This window comes from Gallinula chloropus (assembly GCF_964237585.1).
Source record: "Gallinula chloropus genome assembly, chromosome: 8".
In the NCBI taxonomy this organism is placed as follows: Eukaryota; Metazoa; Chordata; class Aves; order Gruiformes; family Rallidae; genus Gallinula; species Gallinula chloropus.
Window position 1 is genome coordinate 261,330 of NC_140093.1, and position 21,847 is coordinate 283,176.

The 21,847-nt window shown below is 51.0% G+C and overlaps 2 protein-coding genes across 3 annotated transcripts in view; one reads left to right on the plus strand and one right to left on the minus strand.

The window, feature by feature from the left end:
- The window catches only part of RNF13 (ring finger protein 13), a 34,638-nt gene extending 22,670 nt beyond the window's left edge, over positions 1-11,968 (plus strand). The window contains exons 9-10 of the mRNA XM_084267137.1: positions 8,801-8,881; positions 10,503-11,968. Of these exons, the coding sequence (XP_084123263.1) occupies positions 8,801-8,881; positions 10,503-10,867 (446 nt within the window). The 3' untranslated portion in view covers positions 10,868-11,968. The remainder of the gene's footprint in view (positions 1-8,800; positions 8,882-10,502) is intronic.
- A 3,808-nt stretch (positions 11,969-15,776) lies between these two features.
- PFN2 (profilin 2) lies at positions 15,777-21,605 on the minus strand. 2 transcript variants are annotated; one of them, XM_084267425.1, is made up of 3 exons: positions 21,314-21,605; positions 19,778-19,970; positions 15,777-18,171 (listed from the first exon to the last, which is right to left on the minus strand). In XM_084267425.1, exons 1-3 carry the CDS (start codon positions 21,443-21,445, stop codon positions 18,074-18,076), a joined length of 423 nt encoding a protein of 140 aa, XP_084123551.1. In that variant the 5' UTR covers positions 21,446-21,605; the 3' UTR covers positions 15,777-18,073. The 2 variants fall into 2 exon arrangements, with proteins under 2 accessions (XP_084123551.1, XP_084123552.1); XM_084267426.1 differs by having other exon boundaries at positions 15,779-17,854.
- Between the last annotated feature and the right edge of the window lie 242 nt (positions 21,606-21,847).

Below are 21,847 nucleotides of genomic sequence, written 5' to 3' on the forward strand. Positions count from 1 at the left end.
TCAAAGCAGTATCCTGAAATCCTCTCACTTCAGGCTTCTTGCTGATGTATCCCCAAGTCATACCTTTTGCAACTCCCGTGGATGATAATCCTGATTTTAGGAATGCTGGGTGTTCTTAAATTCGTTTGAATTGGAACAGGTCATAACGTTAGTGAAATACTGAAGCCAAGACCCTGTTGGCACTGGTGCTTCTCTTTCCTGCACTGTTCTTAATACTGTGAATCGCTGCCTCGTAAATAGCTGCACTGTACTGTACAAGGGGTTTTAATGGAAAATGTACTTTTGTGGCTTTCTAGAATTCAGTAGGTTAATAGGCAAATGATGATGTGAAGATGATTGTTCCACAGGGGTGACTGCGCTCTGTCATACCTAAAGAATTCACACTGAAAACGCACGAACCGTCTCTGAACAGGATTTGATTCAAAGAGCACTGTAATGCATGGGAATTACTTACTAATTTCTGTAGGCTTTAGATCATGCACTCTGCAATTCTGTCACGAGGAGAGAATGTGGTAACAAAAGATGTGGCGCCAACTGTCTTTGCAAAGTCCTGATGGACAAGCCTTGCCATTGAGCGATTCCATAGGATGCAGTGTACACAATGCCAAAGCCCGTGTTCTACACTGAAAGAGTTTTTGGATAGTTTTGTTGTGATTCCTTACAAAATGTTTTGGTCACACAGAAGTTGATGGGAGTGAATACACAGCAGAAAAGACAAATCTATTTAATGTGCCTGTAACTTGCACATAAGCAAAGCTGAGTGTTTGGAGGAGCAATAGCTTGGAACAAGTACAGGTTAGAAATTTCTGCATTGGTGCGTAGTGTAGACTTCATTTTCAGAAACACATATTTTTGTTTCCAAGCTAGCTTAACTGTATACTAAACTGGAATCTAGGCCAAGAATGAGAAGATTTTTAGATCTTAACTGTAGTGAAATTACTGTGTGACCTTCACTCCTGTGGAAAAGAAAATACCATGGATTTAGTGAAGATAAAGAATGCTGCGAGAGACAGATGTGTAAGCAAATTAAGAAAATAAAAATAAACAAGCCAGTTGTTTTCTGCATTGAGTGTTGGAAGTTAGGATCTTAAATGAGTGTCCAGACACCTGAAGAGAATACCAGATACCTCCCAATTTGGGAGTTGTTTTCTGTTTGGTTAGGTGTTTAAATGTGAAAGAGGAGCTTAACTTCAGGCAGCCAGCTTTGACATGCTTTGTGTACACATGGAAAAAGACCCCAACATATGTAACAAAGAGTGAGCTCTGTATCGAATGTTTGTGTACACATCTTTCTATGCAGAAATATTACATAGGATTGAGCACTCATGGGGAAATACATCTGCTTCAATGGCATGTAAAAATCTGCTGCAGAGTAAGTGCAGCTCTTAGTACATATTCTTAAACTGGTTTTATTCCCTGAACCCGCAACTGGGATTACAAGCATCCAGCTGCCACCTGTTACGGACCTGTTCGCCTGCCCACACAGTCGACTACAGTCTGACAGAGGAGCCAAGTCACAGGGTCTAGCAAAGGCTCAGCAGTTCTATTTTTGCATTGTTCCCAAGTACATGTGTGTGTGGATGGATAATTCCATGTTTCTGAAAATGTTTATTTCTGTGTGCCAAGTAGATTAAAACTTTGCTTGCTAAGGGCTTGTCACAGACAGTTGATTTAAGCGAGATACTATATTTTGCAGCAGTTCCCATACTTCCTTTCTTCTATCCTGATTGCTTTGGTGGTTCTGAGCCAGCTTCTAAAATACAGTAGAAGATGAGAAAAAGATGTCTGCCAAGTGTCCCTTTTGTGGAATCGTCTGTTCTTGGAGGGGCAGCGGTCATGGGGGTGACTGACATGGAGACTGGTCACAGCGGCTCTGGGGTGCAGGGAAACCACCCGTGTCCTGGAGCTGAGGGGCTGGCGTATCCAGCCCTGGCTGCTGCTGGGGCCTGCCTCCCTCCCCCAGGCCCAGCAAGCGTCTGGGGGCAGCACAGTGGGCTGTAGCTGGTGATCAGGGTGTGGATGAAGCCACGGGGCTGGGGGCACCTTGAACGCCTCGCAGCAGGACGGAGCTGGGCGTTGGGTGCCGCAGACCTGCGTGCGTGGCCCTGGCAGGGGTCGGGGACAGCTCTGTGGCTGGGCACTGTGCTGCTGGCCGGCCTGCGGCCTCCGTGTTGGAGAACCTCCGCATTGGAGTACTTGGGATTTAGCCGGCCTAGAAATGGGTGCGAGGCCTCGCTGCGGCACAGCGGGTTCCTTCGCTAGGCATGCCACAGGGAGATGGGCCCACTCAAGTACAGTGTGCTCTCATTTTTCAGGACTTTTGTTATGTATGTTTAGTGGGGAAAAAAAGATTTTATGTTCAAATAATGTTGGTCTTTTTCCTCTAAGAAATCTCCATTGTTTGAGTAATAGGAACAGCAGAGGAAAGGGGTGTCGTAGCAAAAGAGGAAGTGTTTCTTAAAAAAAAAATAGGTGAAGTATTTCACTGTGTTCACTCAGTGGTATAGATCTGGCAGCGATGGACTCAATTTAATCCCACTGACTTTTCCTACCTGCCCCTGAGGTTTGCTGTCTCTCCTGCTTTTCCTTTATCTGACCCTGGTGTGGTGTAGTAACTACCAGGACGCTTGTGTCTGTAAGTGGTTCTCATGTCGGCTGTGCTTATTTCCGAAATGCCGGATTACAGCAGTGTTACTTTCCAGCGGTGGTCATCAGCTGTGCCTTTTATGTTGAATGATATATATTAACAAAGTCTACATGAACCAAACTTTACAGACCTTCTGTGCCACCACAGAAGCCTTGGAAGTTTTCCTTTTGGGAAGCAGAAGAGAATTTGGGTTTATCACAGAACCCCGGCCTGGTTTGAGTGGGAAGGGCCTTCAGCCCCTCCAGAGTCCCACTGCCACAGTCAGGGATACCACCCCAGCCCAGGGTGCCCCAAGCCCCATCCAACCCATCTTGAGCCCTGCCAGGGATCCCAGGGCAGCCCCAGCTTCTCTGGGCACCCTGTGCCAGGGTCTCCCCCCTCCCCAGGAAGGATTTCTGCCTCCCAGCCCCTCTCCATCCCCCTCCTGCAGCTGAAGGCCGTTCCCCTGGGCCTGGCCCTCCATGGCCTGGGCACCAGCCCCTCTCCAGCTCTCCTGGAGCCCCTCAAGGGACTGCTTTCCATCATAGGTTTGTATTATGTGGAGAGTACACCTATCAACTATTGCAACTCTTACTCTCATTTACTGCATGCCCAGATAAAATGATTATAATGTGTCTGCTTTCTTCTGCATCCCTACAAAATAGAAGTGAGACTGTTTTACTACTTTGCGGTGCTCTTACATAAGTTGAATAGTTAATGTTGCAATGCTCTATCAACACTATGATTTTTTTTTCATTAATCTTCCTTTTGTTGTCTTTCTGCTTAAAAAACCCACAACAAAATGTAATGAAAACCATGTAATTTATACATGTGTACTGATGTGCATCATGTGACTTTGGTAGTGCACATTTGCTCCTTTATTAACCTCTGCGGTCTTGCCTCCCTTCCTACATCCCTGTCAAACCACTAGCTTTAGCAAACCTCTAATTAAACCAAATTGCTGTGTCTCTGCTAATTGTACCCATACTGCTGGCTAGCTGTTTTATTTAGTGTGATCTGTAACAATGCAGGTAACACCACTTTGCTGCATTAGCCATCAGTCTGTTAGTACATAGATGTGAATACTTTTTAGCATCTATCGTATACCCACAGATAGAGAAACCCTTTTAATAATGTGAAGAGCCCACCTTCTAAGGATATCATGTGTGCCTTCGTTTCGTGTCTGCTCCCTAATTAAGTACGATTTAAAATACTCTCTTGGTTTTATACCTGTGGAAGGGAGGAAGGTTAGATGTTTTGTCAGGCACAGGCAAGAGATAGATTCAGTAGAAATTGTCATGGCCATCAAAATATGAGAAAATAACTAACTGATACTTTGGTAAAAAGGAAGTGCTTATTTTGCATTCCTTTGCTTATTTAGGGAGTTTGGTTTGCACAGGGGATAAAAGGATTGTGTGCAAGTAACTTCCCTTGACACCTTCCACATACGTACCTAGTGCCAGAATGGACAGCCCTTCAGTGCTGTGTGCCCCTTCTGTTTTAATCCCTGATAGATGCCAGGTTTCTGCTTTGTGTACTTCTGAAATACTGAAGTCCTTAAAAAATCACGTTAGCAGAGCATGTGACAGTCGTAACCCTCTGTCAGATGCTGTTCTGTATTTCCCCTCTGTAGAGGGGACAGTCTGGATAAACAGCACGAGAGGTCTGTGTTTAAAGAGAAACGTGTGGCAGCACCTTTAGAAAACCCCAGAACAGAACGATTTGTGCTCACGTGCTTGATGCTGAAAATCCTGAAGGCTCCACTGTTACTTGCTGTAGACTTCAGAGGCTTGTTGCACAACGATATGGGGTTGTGTGGTCAAGTAACTCTGAACCACAGAGTTCTACCCTGTATTTGATGAGTTTATGTGAGTCAGTGGTATTCGACATCGGAATGATGGAAAATGCACCTGCTAACAACCCAGCTAACCACAAATTCAGACTAATTAAATGCCCTGTTGGTAATGAGCTGTTTCACTTCTTGGCTCGTGTTTGCTAATGTCTGAAAAAGAAGGCTTGCAGAAATCCTGCATCGAGGTAGAGGAGTGCTTGCCTTCTCTTTGGTGGTGTGAGCTTTGTCCTCCCTTCAGAGCCAAAGCTGCAGTTGTTCCTGTGTGAATGTGCGAGTGCTCTTGGGCCAGTGCTGTAAGTACTCAGTTGGGCTTTGTGATTTGTATTTTAATGAGGAAGTATTTAAACGTGATCGAGACTAGTCATGCAATTCAAAGATTGTTTATGGAAATTGCTGTTGCACTGCACTTACTTTGGAGTTTTTGGAATAAAAAATGCTTAAGGGTTTGGGGCTTTGTTGGGGTTTTTTACATCTGCAGAGAAAGTTTATTTTGCTTGATGAAGTATATTGTTACCCAGTTAGTGAAAAATCCTGGTCAAGTTGCTTTTTGGAACTTTAAGTCTTGAATTTTTAACATTTATGTCGTATTTATTAATGGTCTTGCTCTGAACACATAAACCAAAAAATAGCACATCTTTGTTCTGCCACTGAACAACTTTGTCTTGCTGATTCTTATTCCCTGAAAATGGAGTTTTGTGTGATACTCAATTCAAGCTGATGATAGCAATTGATGTCTTTCGTGCCTTAACTTCGCTGCGTTAGTTGTTAGCTGTCTGCATCTTCCTTGGAAAGCTCAGGCCCTTCGTGGCTGGTGCACAGCTCTTGATGTTCCTACTGCGATGTTCTCGGTGTCCCTGTGGGTACTGCACAGATAGGGAGCAGCCGTGCCGAGTGGCATCAGGGGACAGTTTTCTCTGAACACTCGCTCCACGTACCCCACGTAGTGAACTTTGCCATCTGTAGAAGAGCACAGTACCCAACCAAGTTTTGAGCTGTTTCCAGAAATTCTCTCCTGCCATGCAGTTCTGTTACAGTAAAGGGAAAGCTCTGACCTCTTCTAGCTCCTGTGCTGAGAGGATGTCTCTGAGTAATGCGAAGTCTGCCCGCTTCCTTCGTTCGCAAGCTGCTGGACAGGGTAAGCTCAGCACCCAAATGTGGGCCTGCTGTGGCCACCCAGCACACAAATCTGCCCCATTCTTTCCACCTTTTCCCCAAAACAACTTGTGTGTTACATCAGCGCTTCTGAACAAGCTTGGAATGTGGATGGTGGCTCAGATTGGTCCCCACTAGGTCTCACTATGTAATCTGGACAGCGCTCTGGGATGTAACATTGGAATTGCCATTTGAAAAGAACATTTAAATTGGCGCTAAAGAGCCTTGTGCCACCGAGACGATGGTGTGTGGTATGTGTCTGGTGAAAGGTGAATTTAGGATGTAAGAGATTCTTGCTGTGGCTGTCAACTCTAGTCCTGGCATGCCACAATATCGAACCTTGGAGTGACGTGTAGCAGTGAATCATAGAATCATCAGGGCTGGAGAAGATCTTCAAGGTCATCAACTGTAGCCATCAGCCTTGCACCACCACAACCACTGAACCATCTCCCCAAGTGCCCTGTCTATCTGGCTGTTGAACACCCCCAGGGATGGTGGCTCCATCCCCTCCCAGGGCAGCCTCATGAAGAAATTTTTCCTAATCTCCTGTCTGAACCACCCTGGTGCAATTTGAGGCCATTTCCTCTGGTACTATTGCTAGTCACTAGGGAAAAGAGGCCAACCCTTGCCTCGTTACCACCTCCTCTCAGGTAGCTGTAGGGAGCAATAAGGGCACCCTTGCAGGCTGAGCAGCCCCAGCTCCATCAGCTGCCCCTTAGGAGACCTGTTCTCCAGACCCAGCTGAAGTTATAGTACCACAGTTAGTCTGGATTAAGGTGACACAGTGGGGAATTGAGTTGTGAGGATGAGTGATGAGGTAGCACTCGTGGGATGGATGTACTCAGATTAGGTGGGATTTGGAAGGAAGTGTAAGAGGTTGAGAGGAGATGGGGAGAACTGCCCCGAGGGGCGCGGGGAGCAAGATACACCATCTCAACCCTTCCTTCTGTTACCTTGAGGCAACCAGATCATGGGGGCCTCGTTTTCTTAGGGGTTCTCTGCTTTACTGTGTGCCTTTTCCCATGTGTCTGTTGGTGTAGGAGTGAGCCAGCTCTGCGTTCTGATGGGAACTAAGTCTCCTTACTTCCGTGGCTCCTCTGCTGCATGGTAAATCCCACAGCTGTAGCTAGCCCTGAAGATGGTGCAAATGAGCACAGGGAAGTTAAGCAGCAGCTGTGTGGGTTAGGAAGAGTCAGGCTTAGAGCCCTGGGACTGCTGCTGTAATCCTTAGCCCACACAGGCAGAGATGGGTGCTGTCCTTTGTGCCACCCCAGGATGCTGCGTGCTGTGTCTGGGGTGCCCATCCCCTGGGCAAGGTGAGCTGTATGGTCTCCTTCCTGTGCGGCGCTGGTGCTGGTGCCTTTGCCGACAGGGCACTGAATCAGGGTGCAGGCAGCCTGGTGCCACATGGCGAGCAGGTGACTGCCTGGGTGACAGGATGGCCAAACACATAGCACGTCACTTCACCCTGCAACCATCCTGTCCCCCAACCAAATGTGTGCATGGATCAGTGTGGGCTGCTGGGACACGTGCTCCTAGCTGTGTGACGGGGGCACTGCGGGGGGGTGGAGAGGTGGGCTCAGGCAGGCAGCTTTTATTGTGTCCTCCTGGTATGCTGCTGTTTGGTCACGTAAAGAGCACTGTAGCTGAAGTCCTGGCCTAGAACCAGGTTTGGGTTGGGGGAGTTTGGCCCTTTACTGTGACTGCTTTCGGCCCTGGAAGGGTGGTGCGGAACATCACCACACCGGCGGCTGAGCTTTCATTCCCAGCCTTGTGATTCCTGGTCAGATGATGGCTTTTCTCTCCCCTTCTCTCCTCTGCCTGTGGTATTCCTTCTCTGGGGAGGCAGCCAAGTCCCCTGTCAGCCTTCGGATCGTTGGGTTAAAATCATCGGGCTGTTTTCCCCTTGTCCTTGCATGGTAGTTGTGTGTCATGCGATCGTCATGTTCTTCTGCTTCTGCTGAGCTCATCCTCGCAGGTGGCCATGCTCGACTCCTGAGTGGTACTTGGTGCTTCTGGAAAGACTTCCCTTGGTGCTGCCGACTGTTGTGTTTCCCTTTTTCCCAGTTGTACTGTGTTTGGAATGCTGTAGTGATCAGCCAGTACGCTCTGTTTCCTCCCAGTGTATAACACGAAATCTCAGATAAAAATTCCCAGGCTGTAATCCCTAAGTGGATGCTCTCACATGTTGCAGCACTGAGCTTCATTCACGCACCATTATTGCAGGTTCACAGCCTCTTCTGTGCTGTCTCAGGTGATGCCTCCTTAATTGCATCTCATACCAGTGTGACTGATATGCTCCTTGGTGTTTGTTACCTATTTCTCCAAAGAAATGGGATGGGGAGGAACATGTTTGGGGTGATGGCGTTTGTCTTCCCAAGCCCCTGATAGGTGTGATGAAGCCCTGCTGTCCTGGGGTGGCTGAGCCCCTCCCTGCCCCTGGGAAGGGTTGCATGAGTTCCTGGGTTTGCTTTGCTTTTTACCTGTTAAACTGTCTTTATCTCAGCCCACGAGCTGTCTTGCTCTCACCCTTCCGATTCTCTCCCCCGCCGTGCTGGGGACGGGGATGGTGGCTGCATCTGGCTGGTGGTGTAACTGCAGACTTGAGAGGGCTGGTGTCGTCCAGGAGATCGTAAAGAACCATTTGGACTGTGCTGAAAAGCCCTTGATAAAACCAAGCATCAATACGCTGACCTCTGAAAGCAGTTATCTTTGTCATGTGATGTATCTCAGCAGTGTATGTGATGTTTGTGCTCTTAGTAACGTGCATCTTACTTGTGAGGTTTGAATTAGAGAATAATGTGAACTTTCTCCTCTGACAAGTCATTGCTCTGGATTATTTTTCTGGGTTTACACAGTTGCCTTTGTTATTTTTCTGTTTTCTCAGTAACTTATTAATTTCTGTATGGTAAAGTGAATCCTGTAATTTAAATTCTTAGTTCCAGTAAGGATGGTAGAATATTATGGAGATAGCACTTCACACAGGTGAAAACACTGTTATTAACCCAAAGAGAAAGTGAACGTCCCTGATAAGGAGGGGAACAGCCAGGTCAGCCAGGCAGGGGTTTCTCCATCCTGTGACGCTGACCAGGGGAACCTGTATGCAGGTGTTTGGAAAAGTCTGCCTCAAACCTGTTCAAGTTAACCCGATTGTCACTTACGCGCTGCAGGAGATGAGTACGACGTGTGTGCCATTTGTCTGGACGAGTACGAGGATGGAGACAAGCTCAGAATCCTCCCCTGTTCCCACGGTAAGCGCCCGTGCCTCAGCTTTGGTGCTTGCATTGAAGGGCTCTCTGAAGCACCGTAGCTGTAAATCACAGTGAGTATGTTTGTTGGCTGATTTGTAAAATGTATTTTTGCTATTTCTGAGGAGTGCACACGCAGATCGGGGGAAAGCAAAGGTTTTGTCCTCTTCTTGAAAGCAACAAGGGCTTGCATGCCCACTTGAATTTTGCTTTGGAGGTACCCATGAAAGAAAACGCAGGCTGGATGCTGTCCCTTAACTGTCTGTGTTTAATAGGCAAATGCATTCCAGAGTTACCTTCTCCGTTAAAAAAAAACCCAAAACAAACCCACCACAAAAACCCAGCAGCTTGATTTTTCTCCGAGACCATGAATCCTAATTTGGGTCTGAGTGACAGCGATGTGATGAAGGGATGCAGTGTGTCTGTGGCCTGAAGCCAATCAGACCTCTGCCCTTGGAAGTCAGTGTTGTCAGTGCAAAACTGAGTGGAGTATTTTTCTGGGACAAGCTGTGTGCTGTCGAAACAGGCTTTCCCAGATAGAGCCCACTGCAGGAGGTGAGGTACATCTGTATGTGCATCTGTCCAGGAGACAAGACTGCTCTTAGCTGCATACAGGTACCTAAAGCACTTACACCTAGAGATCTGGAAGGGGTCTGGGCCCAAGAGTGTCCCTGAATTTACACTTTTTTCTTTTTTTTTCTTTACAAAAGCTGTATAAAACCTGTCAGAGAGAATTCACCCTTCTTAGCTTGAGACCCCCTTTCTCCTCCCTGGTGCATGAGCTGCATCTCAGCTGTCTGGGCTGGGCATGGTTTTGCCCAGCTTGAGGCAGCTGATGTTACGACCTTACATCCCCAGGGAGCACAGCAAATGACAGGCTGAGCTTTGCAGCTCCTTGATATAAACAGTAACTTTGGAACAGGCTGACAAACAGGGAGCTCTCAGAGGAGAACAGGGACATGTGGCACCTGTCCCAGCTTGGGACTGTGGAGTTACCTAAACCCCATGGGCAGTGTCAGAGATTGGTGACAGATAAACCAAAACCCCACCGTTGGCTCCCTTGGGGAACATGCTGCTGGCCTGCTTGGACAGGCACTAAGCACAACGTGCGTGCCCACCTAAATACCTCGCTCTCTGCCAGGTACAGGTCTGCTCATAAATAGAGCAAAGCTTTCAATACTGGGAGGAGGAACTTTCACTTGTTTTTCCTGAACAAGACCAGTGTAGCTGCAGTGCCAGCTGTGGGCCTGATTGAAATCTGCACAATGCTGTGGTGATGCTGGAGGTTGGAGGCGTTTGAGGGATGATGATGGTGGGCACATCAGCTGCCAGGCAGCTGTAATTCCTCAGGAAGCTTTTAAACTGTCAGGCGTGGCCCATTGTGGGACTGTTCAGAGCCACTCATCAAGGAAAACAGGTATTTATTGGGTATAACCCCATGGCTGGAGATCCTGAGGAGCTGTGTACGTGAGGACAGGCAGTCTGTGTGCCAGCAAGCTGGTAGCTACGCATTCTGTGAGTTAATTCTGAATCGCTCCTGCACTAACAAACATAAAACCACTTGAGCAGGTTTCATTCTCCTTTCACATCAGTAATGCTGTGTTTGTCTCTTCTCTTCTCACAGCCTATCACTGCAAGTGTGTGGACCCCTGGCTGACAAAAACCAAAAAAACCTGTCCCGTGTGTAAGCAGAAAGTGGTCCCTTCTCAGGGGGACTCTGACTCTGAAACAGACAGTAGCCAAGAGGAGAACGAAGTCTCTGAAAATACCCCCTTGCTTAGGCCGTTAGCCTCAGGTAGCACGCAGTCGTTCGGGGCTCTGTCAGAGTCTCATTCCCATCAGAACGTGACTGAGTCCTCCGAGTACGAGGAAGATGAGAATGACAACACTGACAGCAGCGACGCCGAGACCGGAGGGGCCGAAGAGAGCGTAGTGGTGCAGCTACAGCCCAGTGAGGAGAGGGAGTACAGAGTGGCAAACACGGTTTGAGACGACTCGTGATGAATAGTGTATGAACAAAAGGGTTCCTAAGACTATGCTTCACACACCTTTATGTAGGGAATATATTTTAACCTGTAATCCGTTTGGTTTCTTCAGTAGGAGCAGCAGTTCATGTAGTATTCTATGGTTAAATCGTTACAGATAGATTTATTTTTGATTCGGGTATTCGGTCACACGTTCTGTCCTCTCCGGATGAGCAGTCTAACTGGACTTCACGATGCTAATGGGTAATGTTAATAGTTTATTTCAGTAGCAACATGACACAGATTCTACTTGTACCTTGTTAAAATGGGATTTATCTGGAAGTAATTTCTTTTCAGTTCTGTAGCTACAGCTGGGTCATACTGATAGCAATATTTATTACATGTATGGTATGTGTTACCCCTTAAGCCCAACAAAAAATGTATTTGCATGTTTGTGTAAGAGTTTTCCTAAAAAACCTTGCCACCACTGAGAGAAAAACGTAGAACAGATCAGTATTCTATCTGCTGGTGTATCAAAACAAAGCAGAAGAAATTCCACTTCTTTCTCCAAGCAGCGATTCCAAATGATCCTTTGGAATTTGCCACGGTAGCTGAGTTTAAGCAGTTTCATTGAGCAAATCCTGGGATAACAGAATTTAGAATATATGTTTAGTTTGAGCAGTTCACGAGGTAAGGTCCACCTTAAACACATCAGTTATCCCTTCCTGCTACTGCCATGCAGCCTGGTTTCCAGTGATGATGTGGGAGTTGGGGGTGACCAGAACAGAGGTTTTGTTCCATGTAGAAGAATAATTTTAGGTAAGTATTCTCTTGATCCTCAACTCGTATACCTCCTACTAAAGAGCATTTTATGCTGCATTAGTCTGCTAAACTATGTACATAGAGAAATTGTTCTTCTCAGATACCTGATTTGAAAACAAGTGCTTATAACTGTTTAACAGAACTCAGTACTTACCGGTGTATCAAGGAGGAGTACAGGATCTGTAATACCTCTGTAACTATGTAGAAAGGTGAAACGGACGTATCATCAAAACGCGAGATTTTTTATATGGCCTCGAATAAGGAAAGCTTGAAAGAATGTTAATAAACATGTTTTCCACTTTAAGTATCCAAAGGAACTCATTGAACTTCAGTACCACTCACACCCAGTGTGTACCCTGTATGTGTTACTGTGGCTCCAGGAGGGGACTGTAACCATCCCTCAGGAAACATTAACTCACGTCACCGTGCAGAGCCCGGTGCCGCTGGGGAGGGAGCGCAGGGCTACAGGGGGAACCTGCGTCTTCATTTGCCTTCAGCTGAGGAGTTTGGGTCAGTCTGGGTCTGTGTGTGTACCTTGGTGGGGGAGAGGGGAGGCAGACCAGAGCGCTGTCGATATCCCTGCAGCCTGTGCAGCGGGTGGGAGCTGCCAGGCCTGGGCTGAGGCCTGTGGTTCCCACCCTGCGTCTGGGCTGCACCCTCAGCCTGGCAGTGGAAAGGCTCCTTGGGGGACTGACTGTGGGCAGAGACAGCTGATTGTTCAGAGTGCAGCATGGCAGAAGGGTAATAACGAGCAATTCCTCTCCAGCCTGCTGCTGTCAGCGATGGTGGGGTAACGGTGAGCAGCGCAGGAGGGGTGTGCTGTGTGAAACTCCCCTTCCTGGTGCTCGTGTCTGGCACATCCAAATGTGAGAACTGGTTTCTGAAAACCTACTGAGTGAAGGATGTGTCTTACCATAGGTTCCTGCTGCTGGTATGCTCCCAGTGCACCTGCTTATTCCTAATTGTGTTTCAGGCACCCCAAACCTTAGAAAGACCCAGAGCTGAGAACTGGAGAGAGCTTCCTTAACGTGAGCTGTGTGTAACTGGTGGTCGCTCGCTGCAGTGACAAGTAATGTTCTGCTCTTCTGATGGGCTTCTCGCCTCCTATTCTCCAGATATACAGACAGATGCCTGTAGCAAAGGATACCCTGTTCCATTCCATATCTGCTGTACCTTTGTTTCACAGAATTCTGAACTTCCTGATGGTACTGATGCAGCTTTATCTCGACAGGCCTCCGCGGTCAGTGCTGTAGTGATGCCACAGATCAGAGTTCACTTGTCAGCTGCCATTGCCAGTGAGAACGAAAATGAAAATTAAAGGTTAGCACTTTATTATTAGAAATAGTTCAGAAGGTGAAGTGTCTCCTCATGTTTCTAAGTAGAACTTGCATGTTTCATTAAAACTTGCTGAGTAAATCCTCTGCCTCAGAGCATACAGGCTGCTCATACCCACGGGGAGAGATGGGTACGGATTTTCCTCTGGGCTGTGACCCACACGAAGCGGCACTTGCTGCTTCCCGACCGTAAGCAGAACACTCTTGGTGGCATACATCAGTCTGTCCGACCTCAGGCTCCAGCTGTCCAAGAAGAGGATGTCAGTGCTATAAAGAGGTTCGTTCTCAACTGCCTAGTTGAAAATAACTTCTAAGCAGTTTTAACTGGTGCCTGAACTTCAGAGTGTTTCATGGCACCTCCGAAGCATCTCAAATCAGCGTTCGTGTGACCAGTGCAAATGCCTCCTTACAGAACAAGCTTGCAACGAACCTTTCCTTGCATGGTGAGAACAAACTCCTTGGAAAAGGAGCCAGAAGTGGACAGAGATTAAAACCTGCCCTCGAAGGGGAAGGTAAGCTTTCAGTGGGGGGTGTTGGGGATGCAGTCCAGTAAACAGCAACGGGCAGAAATGGTGGGTCTGATAAGTGTTGGGAGGTCAGTAATTGAGGAGCAGAAAAAGCTTCAACAACCAACCAAACAACTTTCTTCACCCCCTTGATAGCACAGTGTTCGGAGTGGGATGGGCCCAGTGTCTGGACAGTAACAGGTGCCTACATAGAAAACAGTATTGTCAGTATTAAAAATCAGCTGCCTATAAAAGCAACAGGATCAGCAGGTCAGAACCATTCGGTGTTTGTACTGAGTCGTAGCAAGATTCTAAGGAACATGTTTATTATAGAAGGTAAGAGCCTTTGGAAGGCTGGGTAATGATGGCTGGTACAATTAAAATCTGTCCCTGAATTGCTATGGTGCAAAAAATAAGCACCCTGACAATTAACTGTTAGATGGGGCTGATTGGAATGGTCTGGAAGTCAGCATGGGAAACTCTTAAAGCCCCGACTGCCAGCAGCTGCAGCCCTCACCATTCTCCAGCTCCTGCCTTGCAAGGGAAGAGCCCTAAGGAATGGGGAGTAGAAGTAAACCTTCAGAGAGCAAAGCAGTTCAGGCTGTAGTGAATCATCTTCCCCAGTCTGATAACTTGAGAACCACCCTTAAAAATATCAGCCTTTGAAGGAATTCTGCCTCTCTCTATCGTGCTTGGTTTCTGTGCCCTTCCTCCTCCCTCAGGTTCTGTAAAACACGTGAGCTCTGTTCTGAGTTCTGGTCTTTTAATCAGATTACAGGAGAGAAACTGAAACACAACAAAAAGATGGGGGGGGGGGGGGCAGGTGTTCTGTTCCTTATGGTGGGGAAGTGCTGCCATGGCAATGACGCAATAATTCTCCAGCCTGTAAGTGAGCCGGAGGTCTCCATAAGATGGCAGGCACCGGGAGCCACAGTGGGAGCCGCAGAGCCATCGCAGGGAGCTGTGTGCAAGCGGAGCCTCTGCAGCCCACGGCGTTTTCATGGGTAAAAGGGAAAAAGCCATGAGCACAACCCCCAGAGAACAGTGTGGGTCAGGGATCTTCCCTGAGGGGAGAAGCTGTGAGTGGATTAACAGCCTCACACACTCTGCATCTGTGGGAAGGGCTGGAACGGCACCGAGCCATGACGCAGTGTGGGCAGCAGCTGGAACCTGAAGGGCCAGAGGGGGCAAGAGGTGCAGGAGGGGGTAAGAGCTGTGCAGCCCTGCACAGGGCCAGTGGGCAGATAAAATCAGCTACATCACTTCTTTGGGAAGTCTGAGACAAAGTGTCTCATAGAAGCACAGAGGCTGGGGGGTAGAAGGGACCCTAAGGATGGTCTGGCTCCAGCCCCCATCCCCTTCCCTGGAAGTTTCACTGTATCTCTGCTAGTAACTTTTTGCAAGGAAAGAGAAAAAACCCAGCACTGCTCTGACCTAGGTGCCAATTTCAGCATTCAAATCTTTAGCAGAGGAAAATAAACTCTGGGTTTAAAGTTCTCCAGTCACCTGGAAATGGGATTTAAACACTGAAAGGTGTTGAGTGTGCAGGTTATCCAGGTCTGCGTGAGCATGTCAGGCACCATCCTGCTGTGGGAACAGGACAACAAATGCATTTGAAAACATAATGTGAGCAACTGTTGATTCCTAACATGAAAAAGCACATGGGCCCCACGCACCAGCCCTGCCGACAGCTGCTGGGGGGGGGAGCAATGGGGAAAGAGATTGTTAAAATCAAGAAGGAATGGGATGGCAGGTACTTGGTGCCCTGAGCTGCCCCCAGTAAACTCTGGCTGTGCAGCTGAGCTTTGGGGCCAGGAAACACCCCACAGCCAGGAAGAACTCATCCTGCAGTCAGGCCTGCAGCGAGGGCGGCAAAGTGGAGGTACAGAGACTCACACACCAACTGCAGGGGAACTCAGGTGTTTGTATCCTCTCTACTGGTTACTACGAAGTGTAATCTTGCTCAGGGCTATGGGCTTTTTCTAGGCTGTTCCAGCCTTAGCACTTGCAGTTCAGGCTGGCAGCAGTGCTTTGTAAAGGTCTCAGTCAGAGGGGGAGCAAGTGACACACTAAGGCACAGGTGCAATGCTGACCCTGAAGTGTGGGGGAAGAAGGGGTGAGGCAGGTGGTGTGACAGGGGTGCCCAAGCAGGGTGTATCCAGCAGAGCCACAGCTGAAGATGAACCTGCCCCAGTTTGGGCTCCTCTCCCTCCCCAGCTCCCATTGTTTGTCCCCCCCAACTCCCCACTGCTGTTTAACCCCCTGGCTTTGGGAGCACAGTGGAATTCTTTTGAGGTAAAGAGACCTGACATCTCTCCCTCCCCTACTTGAGGCGAGCACGCTCTGCCCCCACCAAACAGATCCCATGGCAAAGGTCTCCTCCTGCTGCTGTCTGAGGGACTGCAGGGGGGTGTTCATGCACAGGGACACCCCCACACAGGGAGTTAAGAGACCCCTGACCTGGCAGCACTCTCACCTGCACGCACACCCCGTGCTACCCCAGCCTCGTGTGCCCAAGGGCCTCAAGAGAGTCCTGTGGGGGTGAAAAAACTACCAGGAGCCGGATTTTGTTTGGTTGGAATAAATTTATTTCATCTGTCTGTAAACAAGGTGTTTTTAATAGTTATGGCATTTTTTGAAATGCATATTAAATCAGATGAGTTAGACTGTATCCCAGATGTAACAAAGTGCAGGGAAAGAAATGGACAAATCAGCAACAAGAATTTGTTTAAATCTGTACATTATCCACAAGGCCCAACAACAGAAGCAATACTAGAACGTCCCTAAGGTAGTGCCATTCCAAAGAAACCCTCCTAGTCGGTTAAAATCCATCTCACAATAGCAACAGTTCATTTTTTTTTAAACAATAGTATGGCACAGAATACATATTAAAAAATTCATCACAAGACAGCCAAGTCAGTTATTCCAACCAATACCACCTCCCCTTTATTTTGTACACAGAGTTCTGCAGTTCCCTCTACATGGACACACAGGTTAGTACCGTGCCTGAACGGAGAGCTTGGTTACAGACATGTCGGGTGGCGGGCGCACAAGGCAGCTCACTCCATGATTTCTGCAGCAAGGGCGTGACAGGCCAAATGAGATTTTAAATTTGAAATGGCATCATTTTGACAGTTGAGCTTTCAAACTGCCAACCTTCACCCAAACAGTGGCTTCAGAGCAGCAAAACTCTTTACCAGCGAGTGCTCTGGCAGAGACTGGAGTCAGCCAGAGCTCCCAGTGTAGCTGAAGGTGGCAGTTTCCCACAATGACATTGCAGTTTCATATTAAAAAACCAAAACAACAACAACAAAACAAATACCCCAAATCAAAAACCCCACGACCCCCAAGCTGCAAAGTAAAATTGGTCCTATGAAAAACTGAGACCAGACACACTCCAGATGGCTACGCTGGGATGTCTGATGTCCGCACGGCAGCCTTTCGCCCTTCAACTACAGAACAGGAGCTGGCAAACAAAAAAAAGAAAAAAAAAAAGAAAAACAAAGTGCCTGAGCTACTGCAAGGATGGAATGTCTCTGGGGGCTCGCTCGGGGCGGGGCGGGACGGTGGCTTTAAGGTCATGGGAGGAAGTGCATCTGTACCCTTTCCTAGTTTTGTGATTGCACTTGTAAAGCAGTACGAGCTTCAGACGTCGTGGAGGAGACACAAGACTTGAGCCTACAGTGAAGTGCAACGACAAAACTAATCGACATTAATAGCTCTTGAGTGGCAAATTGGTTAAACAAACCAGGCACTATAAAAATGGGTGTAAGCCAACAAATGTGGATTTAAAAAACAAAGAAAGTGAGGGACAGAAGTAAAGATATGCATGCACTTTTTCCTCCCAACCATGCTCTGTGAAAGGAAGACTAGTGAGCTGCGTCGTTGCTCAAAGTGCTGAAGAGGCATTGATCAAATTAGATTGTACAATCGGCACCTTGTTTAGTATTAAAGTTGTTTTAGTTGTCAATATCACACTAATTGCTAAGACAAAGCAAAGCCTATGCTTGGCATATTCCACTCCCAAGAGTTTGTCAAGGTATCATGCATATCATCTCCGTGGTGCGGTAATGGTGCCAGGTATGGGGCTGGGTTACACAGTGGTTAACATACACGTGGACAAGGGGGAACTGGAATCGTGACATAAGGAGATGGGTAAATAAAAAACACAAACTACCATCTACAGTCTGGTAGCACTGAACACAACTGGGTGGTGGTGAAGACAGTTGCTAGGTGGATGGGGAGAGGCTGCTTAGACGTCAGACCTCCTCAGGTATAAAGCCAGTTCATATGCTTTCTTGTTGAGTGTCCCTCCATGGACACCTTCCTTTCCCATGACTATAACCAATGCTGGAGTACACAAGGAAACAAAACAGAAATGAACAGAATTAAAGAAAAAAAAAAAACCAAAACACCTTTCCCCACCAACAAAGGGATACAAAGGAGACACAGGTTCATACCCCATCACCCTGCATTGCTAGTAAAGTTTCCAGAATGTAAGGTTTAAAGCTCACCGCCAGGAAAGTTTAATAGCAATCTTCCCCTAATACTTAACAGTCTGCCTAGCAACTAGAACCCAGAGTCTCTCAAGTATTTTGCCATTGAGTATGCCTTCTTATTCAATCCGCCTCCATGGACCCCTTCTTTGCCCATTACAAAGACCAAGACTGAAAGAGAAAAGAAAAAAAAGTTTTAAAAAGAGTGTGTTAGACAAGGAAATAATGCAAGTCTGAGGCAGCGCAATAAACACACTCACATTCCAGATGCAGTGTCTGGGTACTAAGCTAGCTCAACAGGAGTTCTGGGGAAAACACAGGTGTAGGCAGGGCTGGGAGAAGGCACAGGCTATCCCCGGGGTGTCACACAACATGATGTTGAGTTGAAGAGTTCCCCACTAGGAAAAATGCCACCAACTGTCCCAAAAAAGCATTATGGTGCTTCTCCAGCCCCAGCACCACCCTCCATCGCCCAGCCAGGAAACCCACCCTGGCTGCACCTTAAACCAAAAGAAACCAACAGCAAGGCAAGAAGCTGCCTTGGGGACAAAAGCAGCAGTACACGTAGGGCTGTGACTCTGAAGGGCAGCAGAGGGAACTCTCTTACGTTCTCCTCTGTAGCAGTCACCCCTGGCACAAGAGCCCCCGTAGCTGCCTCCCTACCAGAAAAATCCCCAGGGGGTCAGACTCAGGCCAAAACGTTCCAACTGCGAAGCTGCCTTTCACGCAGGACATAGCACAGGGAGGGCTCCAACGCCCGCCCCCTCTCTCACCCCCTAGTTTTGGTGAGGTGCCCGGCTGCCCCCACCCAGACCAGCTGAGGCTCACGGGCCGCCCCGCTGGCTGCCAGCAGATGTCAGCAGGAGGCTCCAGGCACCCACAGGCCCGGTGCCCACCGGCCAGGGAGGCGCAGGGAAGGAGCGGGGGTCAGCGCCCTCAGCCCCCCCAGCAGCCGGTGCCCCCGGCCCGCAGCGGCCTGCGGCTGAGCCGCACCTCCGCTCGCCTGGCTGCGGAGCCGCGAGCGCTCGTCCCGTGGCCCCGCTGCCCGGCTTCGGCCCGCAGGCAGGTTTCCTCTAGCTTTGTTTCTGCTCTTGGAGGCTGAAGCCATTGCTCACCCGTTTGTTCCACAGCCAGCTGAAAACACCAGGCCAGGCTTGCTGACAGCACAGCGAACGACTCGTGGCCGGTATTTCCAGCCACAACTCTACTTCCATTATTGAGTGCCTCCCCCACAGAATGCTTCACTAGAATTACATGAGGAGCACAAGGAGCTGGCGTACCAGCGTGAAGCAAGTGTCTGACAGGCTCTTTTGCCTTCAGCCAGACTTCAGAGAGCTCAATAGGAAGTGCAAGAAGAGTTAGTGTAGAACTTGTTAAAAGGCAAACAGGAGCCGCTCGCACGAGGAGTTTGTCTTTGCAGAACAAACTGTCCACTGAGAGGTTTACAAGGAAAAAGCTAGTTTCACTACTGACCTGTGGTACCCTACCCTAAGCTTTAGGCACCAAGTTATCTTGCACTTGGCAAGCTTGGAGCCATCGTCTGCCCTTTCCTGCTTGTCAGTCATCAGTTTAACCATTTCCCACCCAGCTGCAATCACTGAAACCACTGTGATTCCTGGGCAGAAACCCCGTTAGTGAGCAGGGCCACTGCCAGCCACCCCCACACATCACTTCATGACCATTAAATGCAGGAGCCTGGTTTTCTTAATGGCCAGAGTCTATGCTCATGGACACATTCTTACCTCAGTGATCTGAAAGGGAAGAAAGTCATGCTTACCTCGGCCAGCTCTGCCTACAGCAACATTGTATGTCGGCTCACCACCTTGACTCTTTGTCCTGATGTCCATTGTGCAGTCACCGTCAACATACAGGCTATCTCTGATCACAGAGCACTTCTTTGCACCAAGGGTCAGACCATTGGTGAAGAAACCCTCCCGGTCTTTTCCTACAATCATATCTATTTCTACTGGCTGTCAAAGAAAAGAGTCCAGAGTTAGCAGGGCAGAATGGCATCGCTTAATTCCTATTTAGAGAGCGTCCCGACTCACGCCGAGAGGGCGGGACAGCAACTCCCCCGGCTCCCACCGGGAAGCGCTCCACCGAGCAGGCCTTTGTTAGTCCAGCTCACGCTGCCCGGGCCCACCGCCGCCTCGGAGCGCTCCGCCGCCCCAGCCCGCGGATCCCCGCCGAAGGCGGCCCGAGGCTGCGCGCAGGGGCGCCGGCTTCGCAGACGCGACGAGCCCGCCAGCCCCCGGCCCTGACCGCCCCCGGCCGGGCGCCGGCCCCCGCAGCGCTCGGGGCCGCCCCGACACGCGGCGGCCCGGCCGCGGCATGGCACAGGGCGCACGGCCCAGGCTGGGAGGCGGCGGGCGGCCGCGCCGCCATTCATCCCTGAGAGAGGGACAGTGCGGGGCCCGGGCGGGGAGCGCGGCCCGCTGAGGCGGGGCGGGAGGGGGGGGGGGAAGTGGGGGGGGCGGTGGGCCCGGCCGCGCCGCGGCGGCCTCAAAGTGCAGCGTCACGGCGGGCCCGGCCGCCCCAATCACGGCCCGGCACTGCGCGGCCGCCGCCGGCCCGGCCCTGCCCAGGCCGCCGCCGCCGCGGGCCCGGCCCCAGCCCCGCTCTGCCCCGGCCCCGCCGCGCCCGGGGCGGGGCTCGGCACCGGCCGGCGGGTCGGCCGGGCCCGAGGCCGCGCCGCAGCGCGCCGGCCGCCCCGCTCGGCCCTTACGTAACGCCGGTGCGGGCGCCCGGGCGGGCGACGGGAGCGGGGCCGGCGGGAGCGGGGCGGCGGCGGGGGCGAAGGACGGGCAGGGGCGGGGGAGGGGAGGGAGGGAGGAATCAATGGCAGTGCGCCATCTTGGCGGTGAAAAACATGGAGCCAGCGGCGAGGTGGGCATTCACGAACGCCTCCTACGCCGCGCACGTAAGCCTCGCCGCAGCGCCGGGCCCGGGCGGCCCTACGCAAGCCCCCGCCGCGCACGCCCCGCGCGGCCTCTCCCGCCGGCCCCCACGGGCGGGCCCCGCCGCATCGGGCCGCAGCCGCGGCCCCCGCCCCCGCCGCCGGGACGGGCCCTTCTCCCGTCCTCCCGCGGCGCCAGCGGCAGCCGCAGACACACAAAAAAACAGCGTGAGCAGGCGGCGCGGCCGGCCCGGCCCCGCGGCGGCGCAGGCTCGCTGCCCCCGGCGCTCCGCAAGGTGCCCCCGGCCCCCCGCCTCGCCCCGACGCGCTCCCGCGGGGCCGAGCCGCCGCCGCCGCCGCAGGCGGGCTCGTCCTTCCCCGGTCGCCCCGCGCCCGCCCCGGCGCCTCCGCCCTCACCGTGATGCTCTGGAAGATGCCGCCGGCCGTGGCTGCCCAGACGTACTTGGCGTCGCAGTAGCCCACAATGGCGGCCTCCTGGCAGCAGCCATCGCACATCAGGTTATCCACGTAGCTCTGCCAGCCGGCCATCTTCGCGCGGGCGGCGATGCGGGCGAGCGGGGCGGGCGGCGAGGCGCGGGCCGGGCGGCGGGCGGCGGCGCTGGGCGAGGCGGTCCCGTCCCTCTCCTCTCTCTCCTCTCCCTCCTCGACGGCGGAGCTAGAGCCGAGCGCTGCAGCGAGCGGCGCGGCCCAGCCCTCCGCGCTGCCGGCGCCGAGGGGCGGAGGAGAGGAGGGGCGCGGCCCGGTACCGCCCCCCGCGCCGCCCAGCTCCCCGCGGCCGAGGGGAGGGGGGGAACGGTGGGGCCGCGGCGCCTTCAGCCGGGCGGAGGAGCGCGGTGCGGGATGGGTGGGCAGGTGCGGCGGCCAGGGCTGCTGCGGGCGGCTCGGCTCGGGTCCCGTCCCGTCCCGTCCGGTCCGGCTCGGCTCGGCTCG

Excerpts from the sequence above, each read along its gene's own strand:
- PFN2 (XM_084267425.1), bottom strand. The coding sequence starts at position 21,445 with ATGGCCGGCTGGCAGAGCTACGTGGATAACCTGATGTGCGATGGCTGC. Across the intron at positions 19,971-21,313 it reads GCATCTTCCAGAGCATCACG|CCAGTAGAAATAGATATGAT; the intron begins GTGAGGGCGGAG and ends TTTCTTTGACAG. Across the intron at positions 18,172-19,777 it reads TGTAGGCAGAGCTGGCCGAG|TCTTGGTCTTTGTAATGGGC; the intron begins GTAAGCATGACT and ends TTTCTCTTTCAG.